Source organism: Schistocerca gregaria, chromosome 1 (assembly GCF_023897955.1).
Source record: "Schistocerca gregaria isolate iqSchGreg1 chromosome 1, iqSchGreg1.2, whole genome shotgun sequence".
NCBI classification, from domain to species: Eukaryota; Metazoa; Arthropoda; class Insecta; order Orthoptera; family Acrididae; genus Schistocerca; species Schistocerca gregaria.
Window position 1 is genome coordinate 917,873,327 of NC_064920.1, and position 24,815 is coordinate 917,898,141.

Consider the following 24,815-nt stretch of genomic DNA (forward strand, 5'->3'; position numbering starts at 1 on the left):
TACCGTCCCCACATCCTCCATCCAACAGTTTCCACCCCCATCTGCCTTATCATCTCCTCCTCATTCTTGTCTCCCATCCTGTTTATTTGCCACCCTCTGCCAATGCATCCACCTGTCTTTCCTCACTCCTCTCCTTTTTCGCTCCTTTTTTCCAACACACTGCCCCACAACCTCCTGACACAGCTCCTGTTGCTATTCTAGTCACTGCACACTCCACCAGACAGTGTTGATCTCTCTCCCCATCCAATACTACTATCCCTCCCCCTTTCCCACTCCCTCCATTTCTGTTTGCATCCACTTGAGAGTTGCATTCCAACCCATGATGCTGGAGTTGGCAGTCATATATGCATTAGGTGTGTGTGTGTGTGTGTGTGTGTGTGTGTGTGTGTGTGTGTGTGTGTGTTTTGCTGATGAAGGCTGCGGCCAAAAGCTTTATCTAACTTTCTTTTAATTGTGCATGTCTGCAACTTACCATAACATGTCTTCTTTACGGTTAGTAGCAACCTGATAATTTAGTGATTCTTTTAGTATCTCCTTGTTCTTAATCATTTTTGTACCTTGAAAGACATAAAAAATAAAGCAAAAGCTCAGATAGGTATCAGGCAGACATTCAATAGTAACACACCACAATTGGAATAGTTTTGGTGGTAAATCACTGGGAAAGTTCCATTCACCCGAATGGAGAATAAGAATAAAATTATATTTTACTGCCATAGTGAAATTTTCCATTTACCTTTGTAATAATTTTATGTCCTGTACATTATTAGCTTTGCCTTCACATATCATTTGGCTCTTACAATTTAAGATAGAAATGGTTGATGCCTTTGGTCTAGCAAAGCAGACAGAAAAATATTTTCACTGGATTACTTTATATAGCTAATTATATGTTAGAGAAACAAAACCAAGTAATATTGTCCTTTCCAAAATCAAAATATTTTAATATCTCACAACCAAATCTCTTCAACACATATCAAATGTAACACCAGTTACAAACAGTTCCATTTTATGCAAAAAAGTTCTACAGAATAACAAGAGATGATTACATACCAAAATGAAATTACAGTTTCTAACCTTGAATCTGAAGAGCATGGCATGAAAGACAAGACATTCTTAAAATCTGATAAATCATTTTGCTGAACAATGGATTGACTACTGGCAAAGGTAGTTCTATATAACCGAAATGTCCTGGACAGTTGAAAACATTTCTCAGGCACGTTGCACAGGGTCCGGCTTTCTCATGTACAGGACCTGTAATAACAATAGATCAGTAAATACAATATAAAATTAAGGGAAAGAGCACAAAAATTTCATTTCACAGTCCGCCCCCTTCTCTCTCTCTCTCTCTCATCTCTCTCTCTCTCTCTCTCTCTCTCTCTCTCTCTCTCTCTCTCTCATGGTGACAGGGAGGCTACAGAAGAGAGAGAGAGAGAGAGAGAGAGAGAGAGAGAGAGAGAGAGAGAGAGAGAGAGAATCAAATCCAGGACTCCACAATCTAGAGGCAACAACACTAACCATCCCATATATCTTGACAAGTTAGGAATCATCATGCACGCATGCAGCTGTGGTTGAGGTTAAGGTAAACAGCAGTAGGTACATCTGCAGCTAAAGTCTTTCTACAGGACTGCTGTGGCAGCATTGTAAATATCAACTGTTATCAACTTATGCAGGTTATGCAGGCACTCTGTAAATAATACTTCCACAATGTCACCTATGGTAACCATTTCTTCTCTTCTCACTAAGTTTTGAATGGCATTATCTTCTTACTTTGACAATGTACTACATGAACATACCCACACAATCCACACAAAATTGGAGCAATACATTGTGTTAGCTGACAAGTCAGAAGGGAAATTTAGTAAAAGAGTTCACAGTGAAGTGCTTCACAGGCTGTATAAATAAGACAAGTCCAATGATTGCATCTTCTCTTCTTGAAGGCTACATAAGAGAGGAAAAAATAATTTTACAAAAAACAAATCGACAAAAATTGAGTTCATCGTTATCCGACACTCATTTTGATCCCTCATCTGCAACCCATTGTAGCTTCTCAGATAATTCAGGTGAAGTATACAGAGCAACTACGTCAAGAGAAGAGATTTGATCCTAATCCATATTAGTATCAGGGTTGAAAAAAATCCTTTTTTCTAAATAAAAAGTAAATAAATAAAAATAAACAACATGTTAAGTTGAGGTTTTACTCATTTTTTTGCACTGACAAACAGTTCAGTTTAAATTCAAATGATTAATTTATTCAAAACATTAACTCATTTTTACAACTACTTTATTCTAAATGTGTAGAAATTGAAAAAGAGCACTTTGAATTAATCCCTTCTAAGACAATCGAAATCTTGCCTAATTTTATAATACATAAAGAGGCCACTTATCATCTCTCACAACTGTCAGAGCACTGTAAAGTCCTGGACCTTTTTCAAGCAGACAACACAAATATTCCACAATCATTTGAACTATGGATCAATCTTTTAGAAAGTCCGGATACGGAAACCTATAAGAAAATAATTTTAAAAAAAGAAAGTAACAAGCACTAGAACCAGTCCACTATCTTGCTAATATGCTAGATCCTAAGAAGATTAACTGCTGAACAAGAAAAAAGTGCGGAAAACTGGCTCACAGAGGTGCATCCACAGTGGACTGCAAGTGTTACGGCTTTCTGGATTGCTGACTCTGATTATACTCCTGCCACTAGTTTTCTGATACAGTCATAACATAGTTCAATCTAAACAAATGGTGAAACATAATGGACATAGAAAAAAGAGGCAACTTACCTACAGGATTTATTACTTTTGTGAAAAAGCCACATTTCTTGTCCTGCCATCACTGCATTGATTTAGTGAGTCTTCTTCAACTACAGGCTTGTTTGGTCAAAATTAAGATATAATTTGGCAGAGAAAATAGCAGAAAATTTGGTGAATGCCTACACATTCCTATGTGCTTTTAAGAAGGACTAAATTGTACTTCACTGTCATAATGACTCTACATCACATTTAAGTTTTTTTTCCCTGCAAGTTACATGTTATTTAACTGTGTTTCTTATACTGCAAGAAAAGTTAAAACACAATATTAATGATAAATTCTCATGATTGTAAATAGTTGCCTTCCATAACTACGATGGCTCCTTGTTGCTCCCTGTAGAGATTACAGTTGCACTATGATTTTTATAACAGTCAGAACTCTAAGAATCTCACAGTACAGCTTTCCAGATTAGTACTTCACAAAGTATTATTTCTGAATAGTGACAGTTTGGCGTTAATTGTTGATTCCGTTAGCACTTCGGAGAGCCATCTGGTGGATGTCTCTGCTAACACGAAGTGCTAAGTTACTTGCAAAACATGTCACACTCGCAATCAGTTCCTACACATTCGTTGTTGTAGTGTGCTTCTGTTGCTGTCTTTATTGTTAAAGTTTCATAGCAAAATGGGGGGACACAAGAGTAATGATGAAATTCTGCTGCTGCTCAAAGAATCTATTTCCAAAATTGTCGATGATAGTTTTGAAATCAATGATAGTATTTCTGAAACAGACGGAAATCTCCTTTATCCTTCATCTTAAAAGCAGGAGCCACACAAAGATGTTGAAAAAGTTTATGACTTCTGGGGACTGTGGCCCGACTGAAATGTGTTAATCTGTGTTCAGGCTAACTATGTAATATTATTATGTTAAATAAATTAACATAATTAAATATAGTCGGATCTTTTTAATTTAAAAAATCATGGCTTTTTTGGATTGGGTTAAATTTCAACAACCCTGATTAATATAGAAATTCGTCTGGGTGGTCCTAAAGAAGATTTTAAGAAATTGATTTTATGTTATTTCCACAATCACTGTTAGAAACATACCGTGCTCATACAAGAATCATCCTGTTGTTATGGACACAACATTTTGTACAATAAACATTTAAGTATTACCGTAAAAATAATAAATATACCTAAACATGAACAATATATAGCACAGGTTTGATGGTGTAAGTTGTGCTGGTTTGTCACTAAACAAGGGAATAGTAAGTGTTCCAGACATAACAAAGCCTTCACTTTTCCTGGAATGAAGCAGGAGTGACAGAGGGATGGAAATGAATGCACATCCGTTCACTGTGTTTTCATATAGATGTACATCTACACGAATACTCTGCGATTCACAAGTAAGTGCCTTGCAGAGGGTTCACTGAACTACCTTTAAGCTACATTCTACAGTTCCACTCTCGAACAGTGCACAGAAAAAACAAATACTTACATCTTTCCGTGCAAGCTCTGATTTCTCTTATTTTATTATGACAATCATTTCTCTCTATGTACGTGGGTGTCAACAAAATATTCTCACACTCTGAGGAAAACGCTGGTGATTGAAATTTCATGAGAAGATCCTGTCGCAGTGAAAAATGCCTTTATTTTCATGACTGCCACCCCAATTCGTGGACCATATGCATGGCAGTCTTTTCCTTATTTAGCGATAATACACAATGAGCTGCTCTTGTTTGAACTTTCTCTGTTTCTGCGTCAACCCTATCTGATATAAATCCTATGCCACACAGCAATACTTCAGAAGAGGGCAGACAAGAAAGCATAAGCAGTCTCTTTAGTAGACCTGTTACATTTTCTAAGTGTTCTGCTGATAAACTGCAGTCTTCAGTTTGCTTTCCACACAACATTATCTGTTTGTGATTGTTCCAATTTAACTTATTTGTTATTGTAAATGGAAAATTGTACTGAAATGCAGGAGGATCTGCAGTGAATTGACGCATGGTGCAGGGAATGACAATTGCATCTCAGTGTAGACAAATGTAATGTGCTGTGACTACATAGAAAGAAAGATCCCTTATCATTTAGCTATAATATAGCAGGTCCGCAACCGGAAGCAGTTAATTCCATAAATTATCTGGGAGTACGCATTAGGAGTGATTTGAAATGGAATGATGATATGAAGTTGATCGTCGGTAAAGCAGATGAAAGACTGAAATTCATTGGAAGAATCCTAAGGAAATGCAATCCGAAAACAATGGAAATAGGTTATAGTACGCTTGTTCGCCCACTGCTTGAATACTGCTCAGCAATTTGGGATCCGTACCAGATAGGGTTGATAGAAGAGATAAAGAAAATCCAACGGAGAGCAGCGCGCTTCGTTACAGGATCATTCAGCAATCGCAAAAGCGTTAGGGAGATGATAGATAAACTCCAGTGGAAGACTCTGCAGGAGAGACGCTCAGTAGCTCGGTACGGGCTTTTGTTAAAGTTTCGAGAACACACCTTCAACGAGGAGTCAAGCAGTATATTGCTCCCTCCTATGTATATATCGCGAAGAGACCATGAGGATAAAATCAGAGAGATTAGAGCCCACACAGAGGCATAGCGACAATCCTCCTTTCTACGAACAATACGAGATTGGAATAGAAGAGAGAACCGATTGAGGTACTCAAGGTATCCTACGTCACTCACCGTCAGGTGGCTTGCGGAGTATGGATGTAGATGTAACAATTAAGTATTTAGCCAGCCACTATGCAACACATTATAACCTCCAACCTAAATGCACTAGGATGGAGGACACAGAGGGACAATGGAAATGTGCTAAAACTTAGATCAAATGATAAAACCCACCCTCACGAGTAAAACATAGAACTAAATCAGCCAATAAGGCATTGTCAGATAACATTAGCGGCAACGAGTCTGGTAACCCAAGATTTTGTCGCTGGGCAGTCAAAGTGGAACAGTGCACTAGAATATGGGCCACTGTCAACTGGGCACCCTACCGACGCAGAGGCATGTCTTCACGGCGCAAGAGGTAACCGCGGGTCACCCAAGCATCGCCAATGAGGAGCCCGCAGAGAACAACTGATTCCCTGCGAGAGTCCCGCGTGTAAGACTTCCACACATTCATAGTCTCCTTAGTGACATGCAGTTCGTTGTGTGTAGTGTTATGCCATTCTGTCTCCCAAAGTCGAAAAACCCTACAGTGTAGGTCAGAACGCAAGTCAGGTTCAGAGATGCCCCTCCCTATACGCGGGTTCCACGAAGCCTGTTTGGACAGCCTGTCAGTAAGTTCGCTGCCTGGGATACCGACATGTCCTGGGGTCCACACAAACACCACTGAATGACAGGACCAGGCCAGGCCAGGGCATAGATGGACTCCTGGGTGGATGCCATCAAAGGATGGCGAGGGTAGCACTGATCGATAACTTGTAGGCTGCTCAACGAGTCAGTACACAGAAGAAACGATTCCTTGGGGCATAAACGGATATACTGGAGTGCACGAGATATGGCCACCAGCTCTGCACTGAATACACTGCAGCCATCGGGCAAGGAATGCTGTTCAATATGTCCCCCACGGACATACGCGATGCTGACGTGAACATCAGCCACTGAGCTCTCGGTGTAAACCACTTCGTGGCCTTGGTACTTGTCAAGCGACAGCGGAGAGCCACAGGATTAACTGAGTCCTTAGGGCCATGTGAAAGGTCCAGGTGAAGCTGTGGCCTAGGTGTACACCATGGAGGTGTAAGTGAATGGACCTCAAGTATAGGTGGTAAAGGCAAGGACTCCAGTTCAGAAAGAAAAGATCGGACATGAACTGCAATTGGAAGCCCTCACCTGGACCGCCAATGCGGGAGATGAACTGCCGTGGGTGGGAAAAGGAGAGGGTGATTCGGATGCACAGGAGAACTACGAACGTGTGCTATGTAACTGGCCAGCAGTTGTGCACGCCTAACCTGCAATGGAGGCACTCTGGCTTCCACAAGCATGCTGGTCATCGGACTCATCCAAAAAGCTCGTGTCGCCAGGCGAATGCCACAGTGGCGCACTGGGTCGAGTAAATGCAACACTGAGGGGGTAGAGTTATCTGCACCCCAATTGGTGTTGCTCAGGCAGCAGAGGGTACTGAGGTGCTGCCAGCACTTCCGCTTAAGCTGACGAAGATGAGGAGGCCAAGTCAATAGGGTGTCTAAAACCAGTCCTAAGAATCGATATGTCTCCACTACAGTGAGTAGATCATCATTAAGGTAAAGTTCTGGTTCTGGCTGAACAGTATGATGCCGACAGAAGTGCATGACACACGATTTTGCAGCAGAAAACTGGAAACCATGGCCTACAGCCCATGACTGTGCCTTGTGGATGGCTCCCAGGACAGGAGGCGCCGCTCAGCAACACCAGTACTGGTGGAGCAGTATGAATACTGAGAAGGTGAGATGGATGGCCCTACAGCTGCTGCTACACTAATAATGGCCACTTAAGTTAGAGAGACACTCAATACAGAGGCCTGCAGGATCCCATTCTCCTGGATATGGTAGGGGGGGGGAGGGAGGGGGGGGGGGGGAACTATGGGAGGCACCAACTTGGACATGGAAAGTACAAAGCGACAGGAAATTCTGGATAAAATCAGGAGTGGGCCTCGGAGACCCCACCTGTATAATGTAGCAAGGATACGATGTCACCAGGTCATGTCATCTTTTTGTAAATCAAAACAGACGGCAACCAGGTGTTTGCATCTGGAAAAGTCTGTTCAGATGGCAGACTCTAGGGACACAAGATTATCGTGGTAGAGCGACCCTGGAGGAAGTCGCCCTGACATGGGGCCAGTAGGCCATGTGACTCCAGGACCCAACCCAACTGCAGACGTACCATATGCCAATGTTTCAGCAGCTTACAAAGAACGTTGGTGAGGCTGATGGGCCGATAGCTATCCACATCAAGGGGTTTTTTACGGGGTTTGAGGACCGTAATGATGGTGCTCTCCCACCATTGCGATGGAAAGACACCATCACACCAGATCCAGCTGAAGATGACGAGCTGTCGCTTGTAGTCAGATAAGAGATGTTTAATCATCTGACTGTGGATCCGACCTGGTCCAGGAGTTGTGTCGGGGCAATGTGTAAGGGCAATAAGAAGCTCCCACTCTGTAAATGGGCCATTATAGGCTTCACTGTGGCATGTAGTAAACAAAGGGACTTTCCCTTTCAGCCGCCGTTTGAGAGTGTGAAAGGCTGCGCCGTTTGAGAGTGTGAAAGGCTGGTGATGGGGGAGGGAGGAGGAGGAGGAGGAGGAGGGGGGGGGCGGGGGTAATTCTCCGATGCAGAGGCTCGAGCATAGTGCTCAGCAATCGCATTTGCGTCGGCAAATAACACACCATTTATGTTAACACCGGGAACACCTGTTGGGGTCTGGTACACGAAAACATGTTTGATCTTTATCCAAATGTGGGAAGGTGATGTAGGGCACCCAATGGTCGAGACATATCTCTCTCAACACTCCTGCTTCCGTCGTTTGATAAGTCGGCGAATGCAAGTATGGAGCCGTTTAAAGGCTATGAGATGCTCCAGGGAAGGGTGGGGTTTATGCCGCTGTGGAGCTCACTGACACTCCTTAATTGCTTCAGCCACTTCCGGCAACCACCAAGGGACTGTCTTTCACTGGGGCACCCTAAAGAGCGAGGGATCGTGTTTTCTGCCACAGAAACGATTGTTGTAGTCACCTGCTCAACCATCACATCGATGTTCCCATGCGTGAGAGATTCAACAGTGACAGCAGAGGTGAAAGTTCCCCAGTCTGCCTTGTTTAAAGCCCATCTGGACAGTGATCCGTGGGCTTGACAAATCAATGGTTGAGTAACTACCTCAAGCCACAATGAAATGTGTGGCGGCCCCAGTATTTAAGAGGCGGAGGTCAAACTGAGCCAGTAAAGTTTCGACATATCTGCCTTGACCAGTAAGCATGGTGCCACCCCACAAGGGGTGCTTCAATCTCCCAAAAGCAGTAAAGGTTCAGGGAGTTTTATCAGTCAGGGATACTACACTATCTTGAGAAATATGTATATTGCAGACAGTTATTTCCTGCGTAGTCCTTATTCTGACAGCCAAAGCTTCAAGAGACGTTTGAAGGAGCACAGGTTCACTACAGACTGAGTTTAGGACATAAATGCAAACTCCACCTGACACTCAATTACAGTCGCTATGGTTCCTATAGTATCCCTGATAGCTGCAGAGGGTAGGGGTCCGCATTGCTGGGAACCAGGTTTCCTGGAGGTAGCAATGCAGAAAGCAGGTATAAAGCTAAACCTTTTAACTGCTCTGGCCGTATTAACACACAAACTTTTGTACCTGCCCCTGTGTGCTCTGAACATGTTTACAAGTGCCACCAGTCCTGTTACCTGGTACTCTAAATCTGTCTACGCGTAGACAAGTTCAGAGTGCTAGGTAGAAGGACTGGTGGCATGCGTAATCGCATTCAGAGCACACAAGGACAGGTACAAAGAAGTGTGTGTTAACACATCCAGAGCAGTTAAAGTGGTAACAGCTGCCGCAGCTCAGCCAGGCGGTGGAAAAAACTGCTGCAATTCCACTGCAGGATGACATTGTGAAACTGGGAAGGCATGGAACATTCAATGAGGCAGTTTACACCTCAGGGTCACCTGATGCCACCAAATTTTTGCCTGAGCCACCTATATCCATTCTGTCTGAGGGTCCAGCGAGATCTAGGTCCTCAGTGGACGCCAGAATCTCTACCTCATTCACAGACACAGAGCTTGGAGGTAGCGGTGGTATGGGTGACACCGCAATTCCCTTGGTCTTGGGGACCTTCTTTTTGGATTTCTATCACTATTCCTTGGGTTTCCCTGGCCTGAAGGATATCACTGATTCAGTCTCCAGGACTGAGGATGAGCATGAAGTCCTGCGACCAGCTACTTTTGGGCTCTTCTACGACAGACGGGTGTCAAATTTCCCAGTAGCAGAAACCTTGGAAGGGAGTGACCCAAGGGTACGCTTCTCCAGCTTAAAAGTGGGGACAGACGTCCCCGATGGTTGGAGGTGTGTTGCTCCTGAAGTAAGTGGTGCAGGAGCAACATGGAGGGAAGTGGCCCCCACCATCAAGGGGGCAGGTGTAGTCTTCTGGCTCTGAGAGGAATGTACACCTCACCGTTCTTTTTGGTGTGCAGCTCATTGTCAGACTGCAAAAGAAGGTCCCCGTGAGATATGGTACACTGGACCATAATTAAGCTCTTATATGGCGTGATGGTTACAGAAACATCCCTCAGCTTGTCACAAGGGAGTAACGCCTGTGGCTGGACAGAGGGTGCTGTTTTGATCAAGACTGACCCAAATCTCATTTTGGACGAGCCCTCCATCTCCCAAACTTGTTCTCTAAATGCTCAACAAAAGTCTGAGGCTTCATCGTCATGAAAGATTCCCCATCAGCTCTTGAACATACAAGGTACCGAGGTGAATAAGAGCCGCCACCATCTTTAGGCTGACGTTCCTCCCTTGGTGTGGCCAGGGAGGGGAACAATTTGGGGTCGTACTTCTGAGCATTGGAATGAGCCGGTGAATGCTTAGAGACTGCTGGTGTCTGACCACCAGCAAGAGATGATGTGCTATACTTCATCATGTGTCATCCACCCTGATGCCACCCACTCTGACCAGGGGCCATCCCCACGGGTGCCACCCAGCCGCAGCATAGGCCACCTGGCAGGACGGCCATTGCCGGGAGTCCTGATGCCCTAGGACGATCGGCATCTACCCCTTGGCATACTTGGGGATTTAATGGTGCAGACATCAGCAGAGCGATCCCTGCGTGGTCAGGGGGCTACAACCAAAATGGTACATGGCGGCCCCACCTCAATGGACTAGCTACTGTACTGAATATCAGGTGCAACCAAGCAAACAAGTCCATTATCACTGTCAGCAGAGCAAACAATACTGCACAGTTGATGGTAAAATATGCACCCAGAAGGGTGACCTTGCCCAACAGTTGGAGAATGAGTAGAAGTGCAGATTCACGTCAACAAAGGATGTGATCGGTCTCAGCACATGATGGACCTGATGCACCATGTAAGGCTCCCTTTCCCAATTGGCTCGCTCTTCGGGAAAATTTTGAAAAATGGAGGTCAAACCCTACAGAGGACCATCACATAAAGGCCAAAATGTGTGAGACTCCTTTTAGCTGCCTCTTACGACAGGCAGGAATACCTAGGGTCTATTCTAACCCCTGGACCCGCGGGTGGAAAATTTAAATTTGGCTGGGAAAGCTTAGATGATGATCCAAGCAATGGTCGGCCAAGATGTGTCACTACTCCAGAAATCATTGGAAAAGTGCACAAAATGGTCATGGAGGATCACCGATTGAAAGTGCATGAAATGGCTCACGCTTGTCAGATGTCATCTGAAAGGGTATATCACATTTTAACTGAAGAATTAGTAATAAAATAATTATCTGCAAGATGGGTGCTGCGACTTTTGATGCTGTATCAAAAACGCATGAGAATCTACATCTACGTGACTACTCTGCAATTCACATTTAAGTGCTGACATATCTGAACAAGGTTTGGCCCATTTTAGGATAAACGAACAAAATTTTTTGCACTGGTTTGTGACCACAAATGAAACTTGGGTGCACTATTATAACCTGGAAACAAAACAACAGTTAGAGCAGTGGAAACAAAATGATCCTCTGACACCAAAGAAAGCAAAGACAATTCCTTTGGCGGGAAAGGTCATGGCATCATTGTTCTGGGATGAGAAGGGGATTCTGTTCGTAGATTGGGCAAACAATTACTGGAGAATACTATGCTAACCTCCTGGATAAATTGCAACAAAAGACACACGAAAAAAGGCCAGGTTTAGCAAGAAAGTAAGTCATCTTCCATCAAGACAATGCGCGTATGCACACATGCCGTCACATGTTAGTGATATGGGTCTGTAATTCAGCGGATTACTCCTATTTCCTTTCTTGGGTACTGGGGTGACTAGTGCAACCTTCCAGTCTTTGGGTACGGACCTCTGTCTGAGCAATTGGTTGTATATGATTGCTAAGAATGGAGCTATTGTATCAGCATACTCTGAAAGGAATCCGACTGGAGCAGAAGACTTGCCTTTATTAAGTGTTTTAAGCTGCTTTGCTACGGCAAGGATATCTACGTCTAAGTTACCCATGTTGGCAGTTGTTCTTGATTTAAATTATGGCATATTTACTTTATTCTTCTTTTGTGAAGGAATTTCTGAAGTTTGTGTTTATTAACTGTGCTTTAGTGGAGCTGTCATCAATAACATCACCACCGTTATTGCACAAATGAAGGTATTGACTGAGTCTTGCCTATGGTGTACTTTACTTATGACTAGAAGCTCTTTGCGTTTTCAACCAGATTTCGAGACAGTTTCATTGTGGAAACTACTAGAACCATCTTACACTGAAGTTCCCCCTAAATTTTGAGCTTCTGTAAAACTTTGCCAATATTGGAAACTTTGCGTTTATATAAATTTGGGATGCTTTTTTTATTGCTTTTTGTTGATTTCATCATGAAAAACCACCATCCAGGACATGGAGAAACTTGATATTACTTGTAGAGGCCGCTTGATGAATAATGGCATGTCATGCAGATCAAGGCTGGTTCAAAGCGACAGTTGCTGTAAACATATACATATGCTTTGCCTTGAAGAAAGCTTAAATCCTGCAAATTATGTCTCACTTGCTTACACAAAATTTGTCACTTGTCTCAATCAGCGTGACAATCAATGGAATAAAAATTCACTGAATAACTTCCTACAATCATGTTTAATGCTTGCCCTGGCTATGACATTCACAGCAGGTTGCACAGAACACTAATGAAAACTCATTGACTGTCTGAGAAAACATGACATACGTGCACGGAACACGCCTAAACTCGATGGTCATCATTCCTGACTCCAACTATAACAACGACAAGCAAAGATAGGAAACTGCCTTAACCCCTATCTATTGTTACACTGCTGTAAACTGCTTGTCAAGCAACTAACAGGAATCTTCAGTCAGTAAACATTGATTACAAGTGACGTGGACAAAGACTAGATTGATTTGATCCCTCTGTCTCATTTTAATATGTGATTCTGATTATTCAAACCTTCAGTTACCTTTTTTCCAGTAGTCTAATACTGAAAGCATCACACCAAGTTTTCCAAATTCGTACTAAGCAAAGTTGAAAATATTATGTTCTGTGGGTCTTCCTCTCCACACTTTCTGAGACATTTGTGATCCAAGTGTCATTACACAATCGTCACTGTTGACACCATCAGTCCTAAAGTTTAAAAGCCCACATTTCCATTAATAGTAGAATCCACTGGGACTCTACTGCATCTCAAAAGCTGCAAAAGTCTCAGCAAAGCTTATCACCACTTTAAAGCCAAAGCCACTCCATGCATCAGATTCTTAATAGGAATGGGAACAAAAGTTAATAAAATACAATAAATATATCATGACAAATGTCTATTCTACTATTGTTCATAGTGCTGATATCTATTCAGCACCTATGCCTCCCTAGTTCTTTTAGTTGCTGGTTAACACTCAATAACTGTCCGATCATAACTCATGTGGATATTATCATCAGGGGAAGGACTGTGTGTTACTACTATATGTAGATCAGAAAGTCCTATAAGCAGATCAGACACTTATCTCCATCTTACTGTTTATTTTGGGATCTGTAAAACTCTCATTATATGTGAAATAAAATCAACATACCAATTCTCTACACCATATGATTAGTCTGTAATTCACATGTAAATTTTTGGAAGCATGGAATCACTTTCAAACTGTTTCTCCATCACTCCACTCTCAAACTGCTCATGGGAAAAAAGGAACATGCAAATCTTTCCACACAAACTATGATTTATTTTATCATAATAGGCGTTTCACCCTTTAAAGGTGCAGTTTATGTAATATTTTGATGACAATTTTTTTGAGAAAATACCTTGCCACAAGCAATTCGTGGTACTATCAAATTAGCTGCCCATCTCCAAATTTTTTTCTTATGTCCTCTGTTAATCTTATCTGGTAAGGATCCTGTATCATGCAGCACTAAAGGACAGGTATGTGTACTGTAGATGTTATCTTTATTAGATTTGTTGCACCTTCTACTGTTTGTTTGCTACGTCCTGGACGAATTCTCAAGGGGGTACTTGCAGCAGAGTAAGCAAGCTCTTTTCATCGTCTCCCAGCACACGGGCAGTCAAGCAAAGAGAGCTGGTCAGATGGGACTAAGCAACATTTTTGTCAGGAAGTGCTGGCATTACACATGAGTTATTGGTTTGGAATGGAATGGCACCTCAACATTGGCAGCAGACGGAAACAAAACACTCACAGCCCAAAGTTAACTGATCCCTACCCTCTTTTCAGAATGACTATGGAGTCTTCATTCAGGAAGTTTCGAACAAATAATAGGTGTTCTGCCAATAATGCACAGTCTTTGGTTCACCTTCCCACATTTTCTATGTGAGATTTCCAACTTGGGTTGTTTGCAATAATAATCACTAGGTGTTTAGTTGAATCAAAAACCTTTAAATTTTTGTTTATAGTGTAAAAGGAATTTAATGGTTGGCTTTTATATTTTGGTAGGATCTCAATTTTTTATTGTTTACGGTTGTTGCCATTTTCATTTTTTTTTTCATTTTGCAATACATTTTTATCCTCCGATGGCTTTACTACGGTAGATGGTAAATAACATAATCATCTGCAAACAATCTAAGAGGCTTACTCAGAGTGTCCTCTAAACCCTAACATAGGGGGCTTGTAACATTTGCTTGGGGAATGCTAGATACCACATCCATTTCATTCAAGGACTTCCCATCAATTACTATGAACTGTAATCTTTCCGACAATATTATGTCCTTCAGAAAATCTCAAGGATATTTTGGTGTGTTGAGATCACTGTTGTACTGCAGAGGTGAAGTGTATGTAAACAACATTACTTCAAACAATTACAAAAGGCTTTTTTTTCATAAATTCACAGAAATACTCATATCTTACAGGCAGCAAGACATTTAAAAGTAGAAGAACAGTCTAACTTAACTTTGGAAGTATTCGTTCTTTCTTCGAGGAAGAGAGGGATTGAGTACACAAGGTTGGAAAGAAGGGGGAAGTTACCTAGACCCCAGATTGAGTCAGATCCACCTATTGTGACGTTAAGGGGACACAAAGTTGAAGGGGACACGAGACATGTATTACTTGGCAAAGCAAGCCATATATCCGGCAGTAGCAGGAGCTAGGTACATACACTCTCTAGTTAAATAAGTGTGTGTTGGTATTAGGCAGTGAAATCTTCTGTTAACACAATGAACTTCATTGGTGATGATAAGGAGAAAGCAGTGAAAGTCCAAGAAGAGAAGGTGACAGAACACAAAAAGCAAACATTAAGCTGAGCAATTTGATTGGTGAGCAAATTAAGGCTGGCAGGATGCAATCCTGAGATCAATGGAGTTGAAGTATTTACCCCAAGAAAACAAGAAGCAAAGCACACACAATATGAATGCCTTGACGATGCTGACGAATGTGTTATTCAGCATCAATTTCTGTGAAATTATGGAGAACATACTGAATCGTGATGTGGTTTAAAGTGCAAAGTAGCTTACCCTAAAACTGTTCTCCCTAGTAGCCTTCGTTGAAGTAATGTCAATTTTGGTGATAAAAATCTCAGTAAATTAGCTTACTATGCCTACTTTCATTCACTGCTTTAGTATGGTATCATATTCAGGGGTAATTCATCGTTGAGTAGAAAAGTATTCATTGCTCAAAAACGTGTAATCAGAATAATTGCTGGAGTCCACCCACGGTCATCCTGCAGACATCTATTTAAGGATCTAGGGATCCTCACAGTATATATATTCACTTATGAAATTTGTTGTTAATAATCCAGCACAGTTCAAGAGTAATAGCAGTGTGCATAGCTATAACACCAGGAGAAAGGATGATCTTCACTATGCAGGGTTAAATCTTGCTTTGGCACAGAAGGTGGTAAATTTTTCTGCCACAGAAGTCTTTGGTCACCTACCAAACAGCATCAAAAGCCTGACAGATAGTCAACCAACATTTAAAAATAAATTGAGAATTTCTAGATGACAACTCCTACTCATTGGCTGAATTTATGATATAAATTAAGGGAGGGAAAAGAAAACTATCTTAAGCATTAGTGTCATGCAACATTTTGTGTAATGTAATATCTTGTACAGACATCTTTCTTTAACCTGACACGTTCCACATCATTACGAAGTGTCGTATTCATGATCTATGGAACAAGTATTAATCTAATCTAATCTGAGATGGATTTATTTAAGACCTAATAAAATTATTGCAGCCAGGGAAATAGCAAGATAGTGTCATGCAAAAATTTTCAATCTAACATGCTGCAGTTTACAGATTCAGCCCTATTGGGAAATGAAGTTTTCTTTTTCTTTATTCTTGCTTCACTTTCCTTTTTCATGACTGCCGATAACCACCGTCATTCTTTTGGTTCCAAAAAAGATGACATAGCGATAAAACAGTAGCAGCATTCCATTACATTCAATGAAAATTTGCTCTAGAAATTAGACCTTGACACAAAGCAAAGACAACCTGTTTAATGCAAAACAAAGTTATAAACAGTGTCAACAAAAATTTATTACTTCAAAACACAAGAATGAACAGAAATAACTACAAAATTATATAAAAAAATAATCAAAAATTCTATTCTTAACAACATACCCAAAGCTGGATCATAAAGGCTGCCTTGTAGTGGATGTCCCAACAAATTAAATGAATTTGGGTTAGTAATTTGAAGAACACTCAATTTTCTTACATCCTCCGATGAGTATAAGGAGAAAATAACACTACTTGCATCAATATATCCACCACTCATTTTGACCTGGGAACAAATATCAGATAATAAAATACACCTACGAACAAAAATGTTGTCTTACATGCTCACTAAGAGGAATGTAAGGACACACAATCACACTTCATTTTCTGCCACAAATATGCAGGGTGGTCGAAATTCCCATTACAAACTTCTAGGACATGTAGAGGGTAGTGAGTACAGAACATTTTGAATAGGAACCCATGTCCGGAATTGTACCGTTTTCGTTCTATCAGTTTCAATTCAGATATGTACCTCGTCAACACCTGCTTAAGGCAAGAGAAACATCTCAGAGTTCTCTGTCCTGGTATGCAACAGGGTAGACATGATGACATGTACTATGTCAAATGATCCCTAGATGTCACTTATTGTCCGCTTTGCTGTGAGACCGAGTCAATACCTGTACATCACAGATAGATGAAACCTGGTGCAGTACGCGCTTGCAGAATACAGACACATGCTCCTTGTGTATGGTGAAGATGGAGGCAATAGAAGATCTGCTAGTCGGCCGTATCACAAACACTTTCAACAAAGTCACACTCCATCGCATTAACTGTTTGCCCAAGTTACACAATGGCTACGAAAAACGGGTACCTTCACTGCGAGGAGGCAGGACTTTGGTGCTCCACAGTGACGCCGCACTCCCGAATTTGAAGGTGTACTGCATCGCATTGAAGATAGCTCGTCAATGAGTTCACGAACAATTGTGCGTGCAACGGCTGTTAGTCACAGTACTGTCTTGGACGCCCTGCATAAGCAACAATTACATCCGTACCGCTAACAAAGAGTACACGCTATGGGTCCAGCAGACTTTCCACAATGCGTCACCTTCTGCGCATGGTTCCTGCACCATTGCAATGACGCACCCGTTTCCACATCGAGTTCTCCTCACAGGCGAATGTAGGTTCACAATGGATTGTGTTCCAAATGCTCGAAATAGCCATGTCTGGGCAGATGAAAACCCTCATGCCACGCATATTCAGGAATTTCAAAACAGGTTTGGAACGAACGCGTGGGCAGCTATTCTGGACAGTCATGTGACTGGACCATACCTCCTCCCATCCAAGCTCACGGGTCCTGCATACTTAAGTCTTTCTACGACACAAATTGGACCCGTTCTTGGAAGCTGTGCCGTTGAATGTCCGTCAGGAAATGTGGTTTCTGCATGATGGAGCACCACCCCACTTTTCACTGGCTGTCCAGAGATATCTCAACAGATGGTATGGTGAAAGATGTATGGTCGTGGTGGTCCAACGGCGTGGCTGCATGATAGTCGAATGTAACCCCTGTGGACTACTACTTGTGGAGTCGTATGAAGAGATTGATTTATGAGACACTGTAAAGACAGAGGAAAATCTGCTGGCATTAGTTCTGGCCACTGCAAAAGACATTGAAGAGACACTTGGTGGGATGGAGAGTGTGTACCAGAACATGCTTCGGAGGTACAATGTGTGTAACAACGTTGGTGGGCGCCGCATTGAGCCACTGTTGTAATGCATCAGAATGTTGCACTTGGCGCCGTAATGCTGGGTTATTGTTGACTTATATAAACCATAAGGTGTAAGTTGTAATGCAAATGTGTAAGTATCAACGGAACGAGTCAGTATTCTTTTCAAATGGATTGCAACAATTGTACTGGGTCACGCGTAAGTACACTCTTAATAATCATCTGCATTGAAACTGTCATAGAATGGAAACAATATGTTTCCAGACATGGGCTCCTATTCAAAAGTTAAGTACTCACTACCCTCTACATGTCCTAGAAGTTTGTAACGGGCATTTCCGACCACCCTGTATAATCATGCATGTTTACCTAATATCTGTGTGGGCTTTTGTCACTGTGCTAGCCTACACCCCCCCCCCCCCCCCTCCTGTTACCTCTGTGTGATAAGTGAAGACATTAAAACTTTTCAGATCAGTTAAGTATCATTTACTTATTTGATCACCTTTTCAGATTTTCCTCGAGTACACAACAAAAAATTATAAACATTCAGTAAAACAAAAGGAAAAAATTGACTATCAATGTCTAGGTTTTCCAGTCATCCAGTTGCTTTAGAGATGGTTTGATGCAGTTATTGAAGGGATTTAGATGAAGTACGCAAGCAATAGTCCAGAATTGTGAGGCGCCAACTGAGCCACATTCCAGCAGTCACAACTCAGTAAGGTCATATGGCATGAATGACTGAAAATAGCAGGTTCAGCTGCCTATCTGGAGAAAGCAAGCAAGCATACACTCTTTTATGTGTGTGTAAAAGGGGATGCCTCATTTCATGAAACACTGCTGAGGGGTTTGGAGTTTAGTCCAGGACATTGGGAATAATTGTTAAAAGTATGTTGCATACGTGTGTGATAAGCTGTGCAAGTAATGTCCATGTCCTGTGGTGCACACTTTGATGATCTGGCATGATTTTATCACCTTGGCATGGCTGAGCACAGGTCTGAAGGTGTCATACTTTTGACATCTTTGCCGATCTTTTAAGAAACACTAATTACATAGCGTCGTGGTCATAAGAGTGTCATTCTGCCATTAGACAATATTATGTTCACATACAACATTTATACGAAAATGCCCTATGACGAGAGGTGTCCCACAACAACGCAGAAATCAGTTTACAGAATTACGTCTAAATACATAACACGTAATTTAATCCATAAACATTATGCTCCGATATATTGACTTATATCTCTATAAATACCTACACGTAAATCTAATTAATCAAAGCACGATTCTCTACTTCAATAACTTTCCACCTTGCACTTAAAATGAATTACATCTCAGTTCAGGTAAAGCACTTCCCTTAAACATGTACACTGGCGACTCCACAACAAATCTCACACATCAACACATGGCATCTGTTTTCGAATGTGCGCTCAACCAAAGATTGATGAAAACAAATCAAAGATCTTCGATAGTGAACTCAGTAGATATCAGCCGTGTCTCGCACCAGGAAAAACGCCTGGCTCCACCCACAGGCGACTGCACCCTTAGAGACAAAATATCTATGGAGTGAGAACTCGGATGCGCAGAACGAAAATTGAGGACCGTTTTCGCAAAACTCGCTTTATGCATTTTTTGAAAATAGCATTCTTTCTCAATACATACTGTTCAGCTTCCTCTACAAGCCTTGACAGCCGGCTTCACCAAAACTTGCTTTATTCCACACTTACATAACAGAGAATATGGACCGTTTTTCTAAAACCTTTTATGCGTATCTAGAGGTCTTTTCAAAACTCGGTTTATACTACTTAGTTCGCCAAAAACGCTAGAAGTATTATTGGGTCATCTAACAATTTTTTTACTGTGCAATAGCTTTTGGAACAACTATTTCTCTGTTATGGCTCTCCTGGAATAATTGGTTTGCTTGGTGGTAGACGGCAGACCGTATTACTATGCGCACCAACTAAGCTGACAGTCAGGCTGTGGCTGATAGCAGATGACATTGAATCTGATAATGTAATAGGTACACTATGTCTGTCAGAGCATCATAATGTGTCTGATATGGAAAAGGTGAACATCAGTGGTTATAAACTACATCTACATATGAGTAGAGAGAATAAGGTGGGAGAGGAGTTGCCATATATTTCAAAAGTTATCACTTTGTAGAAAGCTTAGATACTAAAAAGTTTTGTCCAGAGCAACATATGGAAGCATGTGCCTGTCAACTTAAACTGAAGGAGGGCTCTTTTATAATTGTAACAGTGTATAGGTCCCCTTCAGGAAACTTTCATTTATTCCTGAAAAACTTGGATGCCTTGTTGTACTATCTGTCAGATAGGGGAAAGCAAATTATTATTTGTGGGGACTTCATTGTTGACTCACTGAAAGTTTGTAATTGGAAGAATGACCTGGAAGTCTTGCTCGGTTCTTTCAATTTGTCATCTGTCATTAATTTTCCTACTCGGGTAGTAAAGGACTGCAGCCCATTGATAGGTAACACTTTTATAGATAGGTTTAAAAACATAAAGTCTTGTCCTGTTGAGAATGGGCTTTCTGATCATGACGCTCAGCTAGTTACAGTATATGACACAGCTCCATTCAGTAATTCAAAACTACCCTCCAAAGTTGTGTGTCCAATTAATGACTCAAAAATTAGAAATTTCAGAGAAAATCTTCAGCAGTTGGACTGGGATGAGGTGTACAAGGAACCTGATGCTAATTTAAAATATAACTTATTTCATGATACACTTGTAAGAGAATTTGAAAACTGTTTCCCCAAGAAAGTAGATAAGTCTAATTATAAGAAACCATGGAAAAAACCTTGGCTTACTAAAGGAATAAAAATATCTTGTAACCACAAAAGGGAACTGTATCTAACAACAAGAAAGAGTAATGACCCAGAAACAGCCAAATATTATAAAAACTACTGTGCTACATTATGAAAGGTTATTAAAAAGTCCAGAAGCATGTGCATCATGTCTGAGATTAATACCTCTGATAACAAAATCAAAACAATTTGGAATATTATTACAAGGGAGACAGGGCAAAGAAGAGTACAGGGTGATGGCATCACTATCAAAGCGAATGGAAATTTGATAAACAACAAGCCGGAAGTCGAAAACATTTTGAATAATCATTTTTTAAATGTTGTAGAGAAAATAGGAACTAAATGTAAATTAGAAAAAGCAAGGCAGTTAATGGAAGAGGCCATACCTACACCATTTGATACAACTGAAATTCCACCCACCTCTCCATCTGAAATTAGGAAGATAATACACTCTCTCAAAAATAAAAGCTGATGTGGATTTGGTGGCATTTCCAGCAGGATAATAAAAGCTTGTTCCCAAGAAAGAGGTGGGATTCTTAGCCACATATGTAATAGCTCTCTGAAGCAGGGTATTTTTCCAGATAGACTGAAGTGTACCATTGTTAAACCACTGCATTAAAAAGGGGATACGTCTGATGTCAACAAATACCGTCCAGTCTCTCTTCTGACTGCCTTATCCAAAATCCTTGAAAACGTAATGTATTGTAGAGTAGCTTCACACCTTTGTAAAAATAAAGTTTTAACAAAATGTCAGTTTGGTTTCCAGAAGGGGTTTTCAACTGAAAATTCCATATATACTTTCACTAATGAAATATTAAATGCTCTGAGTAACCAGAAGATTTTTTGTGATCTATGAAAGGCCTTAGATTGTGTAAATCATGGAATACTTCTAGATAAGCTCAAGTACTGTGGTATGGATGGGACAGTGCTCAAATGGTTTAAATCATACCTAACTGGAAGCGTGCAGAAAGTTGAAATAAACAGTTCACATAATATAAAAATCTGGTGATTTCTCAAACTGGGGAACAATCAAGAATGGGGTGGCACAAAGTTCGGTCTTGGGTCCTCTGCTGTTCTTAATATATATTAATGGCTTGCCATTCTATATTCACGAAGATGCAAAGTTGACCCTTTTTGCTGATGATAGAAGTATAGCTATCACACCCAACAGACTAGCATTAACTGGTGAAATTGTAAATGATTTTTTTCAGAAAATCATTAAGTGGTTCTCTGCAAATGGGCTCTCATTAAACTTTGACAAAACACAGTATATACAGTTCCACACGGTAAATGGAATGACACCATTAATAAATAAGCACTTCGATCAGAAATCGGTAGCTAAGTTAGAATATTCAAAAGTTATAGGTGTATGCATTGATGAGGGGTTGAACTGGAAAAAACACACTGAGGATCTGCTGAAATGTTTGAGTTCAGCTACTTATGCTATTAGGGTGATTGCAAATTTTGGAGATATACATCTGAGTAAATTAGCTTATCATGTCTATTTTCATTCTCTGCTGTCGTATGGTATCATATTCTGGGGTAACTCATTACTACGTAAAAGTGTGTTCATTGCACAAAAGCGTGTGATTAGAGTAATTGCTGGAGCTCATTCAAGATCATCCTCCGGACGCTTATTTAAAGAGCTAGAGATCTTCATTGTAGCCTACATATATATATATATATATATATATATATATATATATATATATATATATATATATACACACACAGGGTGTTACAAAAAGGTACGGCCAAACCTTCAGGAAACATTCCTCACACACAAAGAAAGAAAATATGTCATGTGGACATGTGTCCGGCAATGCTTGCTTTCCATGTTAGAGCTCATTTTAACACTTCTCTTCAAATCACACTAATTATGGAATGGAAACACACAGCAACAGAACGTACCAGCATGACTTCAAACACTTTGTTACAGGAAATGTTCAAAATGTCCTCCGTTAGCGAGGATACATTTATCCACCATCCATCGTATGGAATCTCTGATGCACTGATGCAGCCCTGGAGAATGGCGTATTGTATCACAGCCGTCCACAATACAAGCACGAAGAGTCTCTACATTTGGTAGACATTTACGTAGACAAGAGCTTTCAAATGCCCCATAAATGAAAGTCAAGAGGGTTGAGGTCAGGAGAGCGTGGAAGCCTTCGAATTGGTCCGTCTCTACCAATCCATCGGTCACCAAATCTGTTGTTGAGAAGCGCACGAACACTTTGACTGAATGTGTAGGAGCTCCATCATGCATGAACCATGTGTTGTGTCATACTTGTAAATGCACATGTTCTAGCAGTACAGGTCCAGTATACCATATGAAATCATGATAACGTGCTCCATTGAGAGTAGGTAGAAGAACATGGGGCCCAATCGAGACATCACCAACAATGCCTGCCCAAACGTTCACAGAAAATCTGTGTCGATGACGTGATTGCACAATTGCGTGCGGATTCTCGTCAGCGCACACATGTTGATTGTGAAAATTTACAATTTACGTTGGAATGAAGCCTCATCCGTAAAGAGAACATTTGCAGTGAAATGAGGATTGACACATTGTTGCATGAACCATTCGCAGAAGTGTACCCGTGGAGGCCAATCAGCTGCTGATAGTGCCTGCACACGCTGTACATGGCAAGGAAACAACTGGTTCTCCCATAGCACTCTCCATACAGTGACGTGGTCAACGTTACCTTGTACAGCAGCAACTTCTCGGACGCTGACATTAGGGTTATCGTCAACTGCACGAAGAATTGCCTCGTCCATTGTAGGTCTCCTCGTCGTTCTAGGTCTTCCCCAGTCGCCTGGAATGTTCCGTGCTCCCTAAGACGCCGATCAATTGCTTCAAACGTCTTCCTGTCGGGACACCTTCGTTCTGGAAATCTGTCTCGATACAAACGTACCGCTCCATGGCTATGGCCCCGTGCTAATCCATACATCAAATGGGCATCTGCCAACTCTGCATTTCTAAACATTGCACTGACTGCAAAACCACGTTAGTGATGAACACTAACCTGTTGATGCTACGTACTGATGTGCTTGATGCTAGTACTGTAGAGCAATGAGTCGCATGTCAACACAAGCACTGAAGTCAACATTACCTTCCTTCAATTGGGCCAACTGGCGGTGAATCGAGGAAGTACAGTACATACTGATAAAACCTAAAATGGGCTCTAACATGGAAATCAAGCATTTCTGGGCACATGTCCACATAACATCTTTTCTTTATTTGTGTGTGAGGAATGTTTCCTGAAAGTTTGGCCGTACCTTCCCGGGATTGGATCAGACTCTGAATGCGACTCTCCAGCAGGGAGACGACTTCCTCAAATCCTGCCCCGAATTGAGATCCATCCTTCATGAAATCCTCCACACTCCACCAAGAGTATCTTTCCTTAGTCCACCTAACCTTCGTAACCTCTTGGTTCATCCCTATGAAATCCCCAAACCATCTTCCCTACCCTCTGGCTCCTACCCTTGTAACTGCCCCCGATGTAAAACCTGTCCCATGTAACCTCCCACCACCACCTACTCCAGTCCTGTAACCCGGAAGGTGTACACGATCAAAGGCAGAGCCATGTGTGAAAGCACCCACGTAATTTACTAACTAACCTGCCTACACTGTGACGCTTTCTATGTGGGAATGACCAGCAACAAACTGTCCATTCGCATGAATGGACAAAGGCAGACAGTGTTTGTTGGTAATGAGGATCACCCTGTAGCTAAACATGCCTTGGTGCACTGCCAGCACACCTTGGCACAGTGTTACACCGTCTGGGTTATCTGGATACTTCCCACTAACACCAACCTATCAGAACTCTGGAGATGGGAACTTGCCCTTCAATATATCCTCTCTTCCAGTGGTCCACCAGGCCTCAACCTATAACAATTTCAAGTTGCCACCACTCATACCTC

The 24,815-nt window shown here is 41.5% G+C and overlaps 1 protein-coding gene across 1 annotated transcript in view; it reads right to left on the reverse strand.

Moving 5' to 3' along the window:
* Positions 1-19,515, reverse strand: part of LOC126275159 (DNA-directed RNA polymerase I subunit RPA1) — a 251,192-nt gene extending 231,677 nt beyond the window's left edge. Inside the window, exons 1-3 of the mRNA XM_049977174.1 lie at positions 19,327-19,515; positions 16,476-16,635; positions 1,072-1,248 (exon numbers count right to left, since the gene is read on the reverse strand). Of these exons, the coding sequence (XP_049833131.1) occupies positions 1,072-1,248; positions 16,476-16,629 (331 nt within the window). The 5' untranslated portion in view covers positions 16,630-16,635; positions 19,327-19,515. The remainder of the gene's footprint in view (positions 1-1,071; positions 1,249-16,475; positions 16,636-19,326) is intronic.
* Between the last annotated feature and the right edge of the window lie 5,300 nt (positions 19,516-24,815).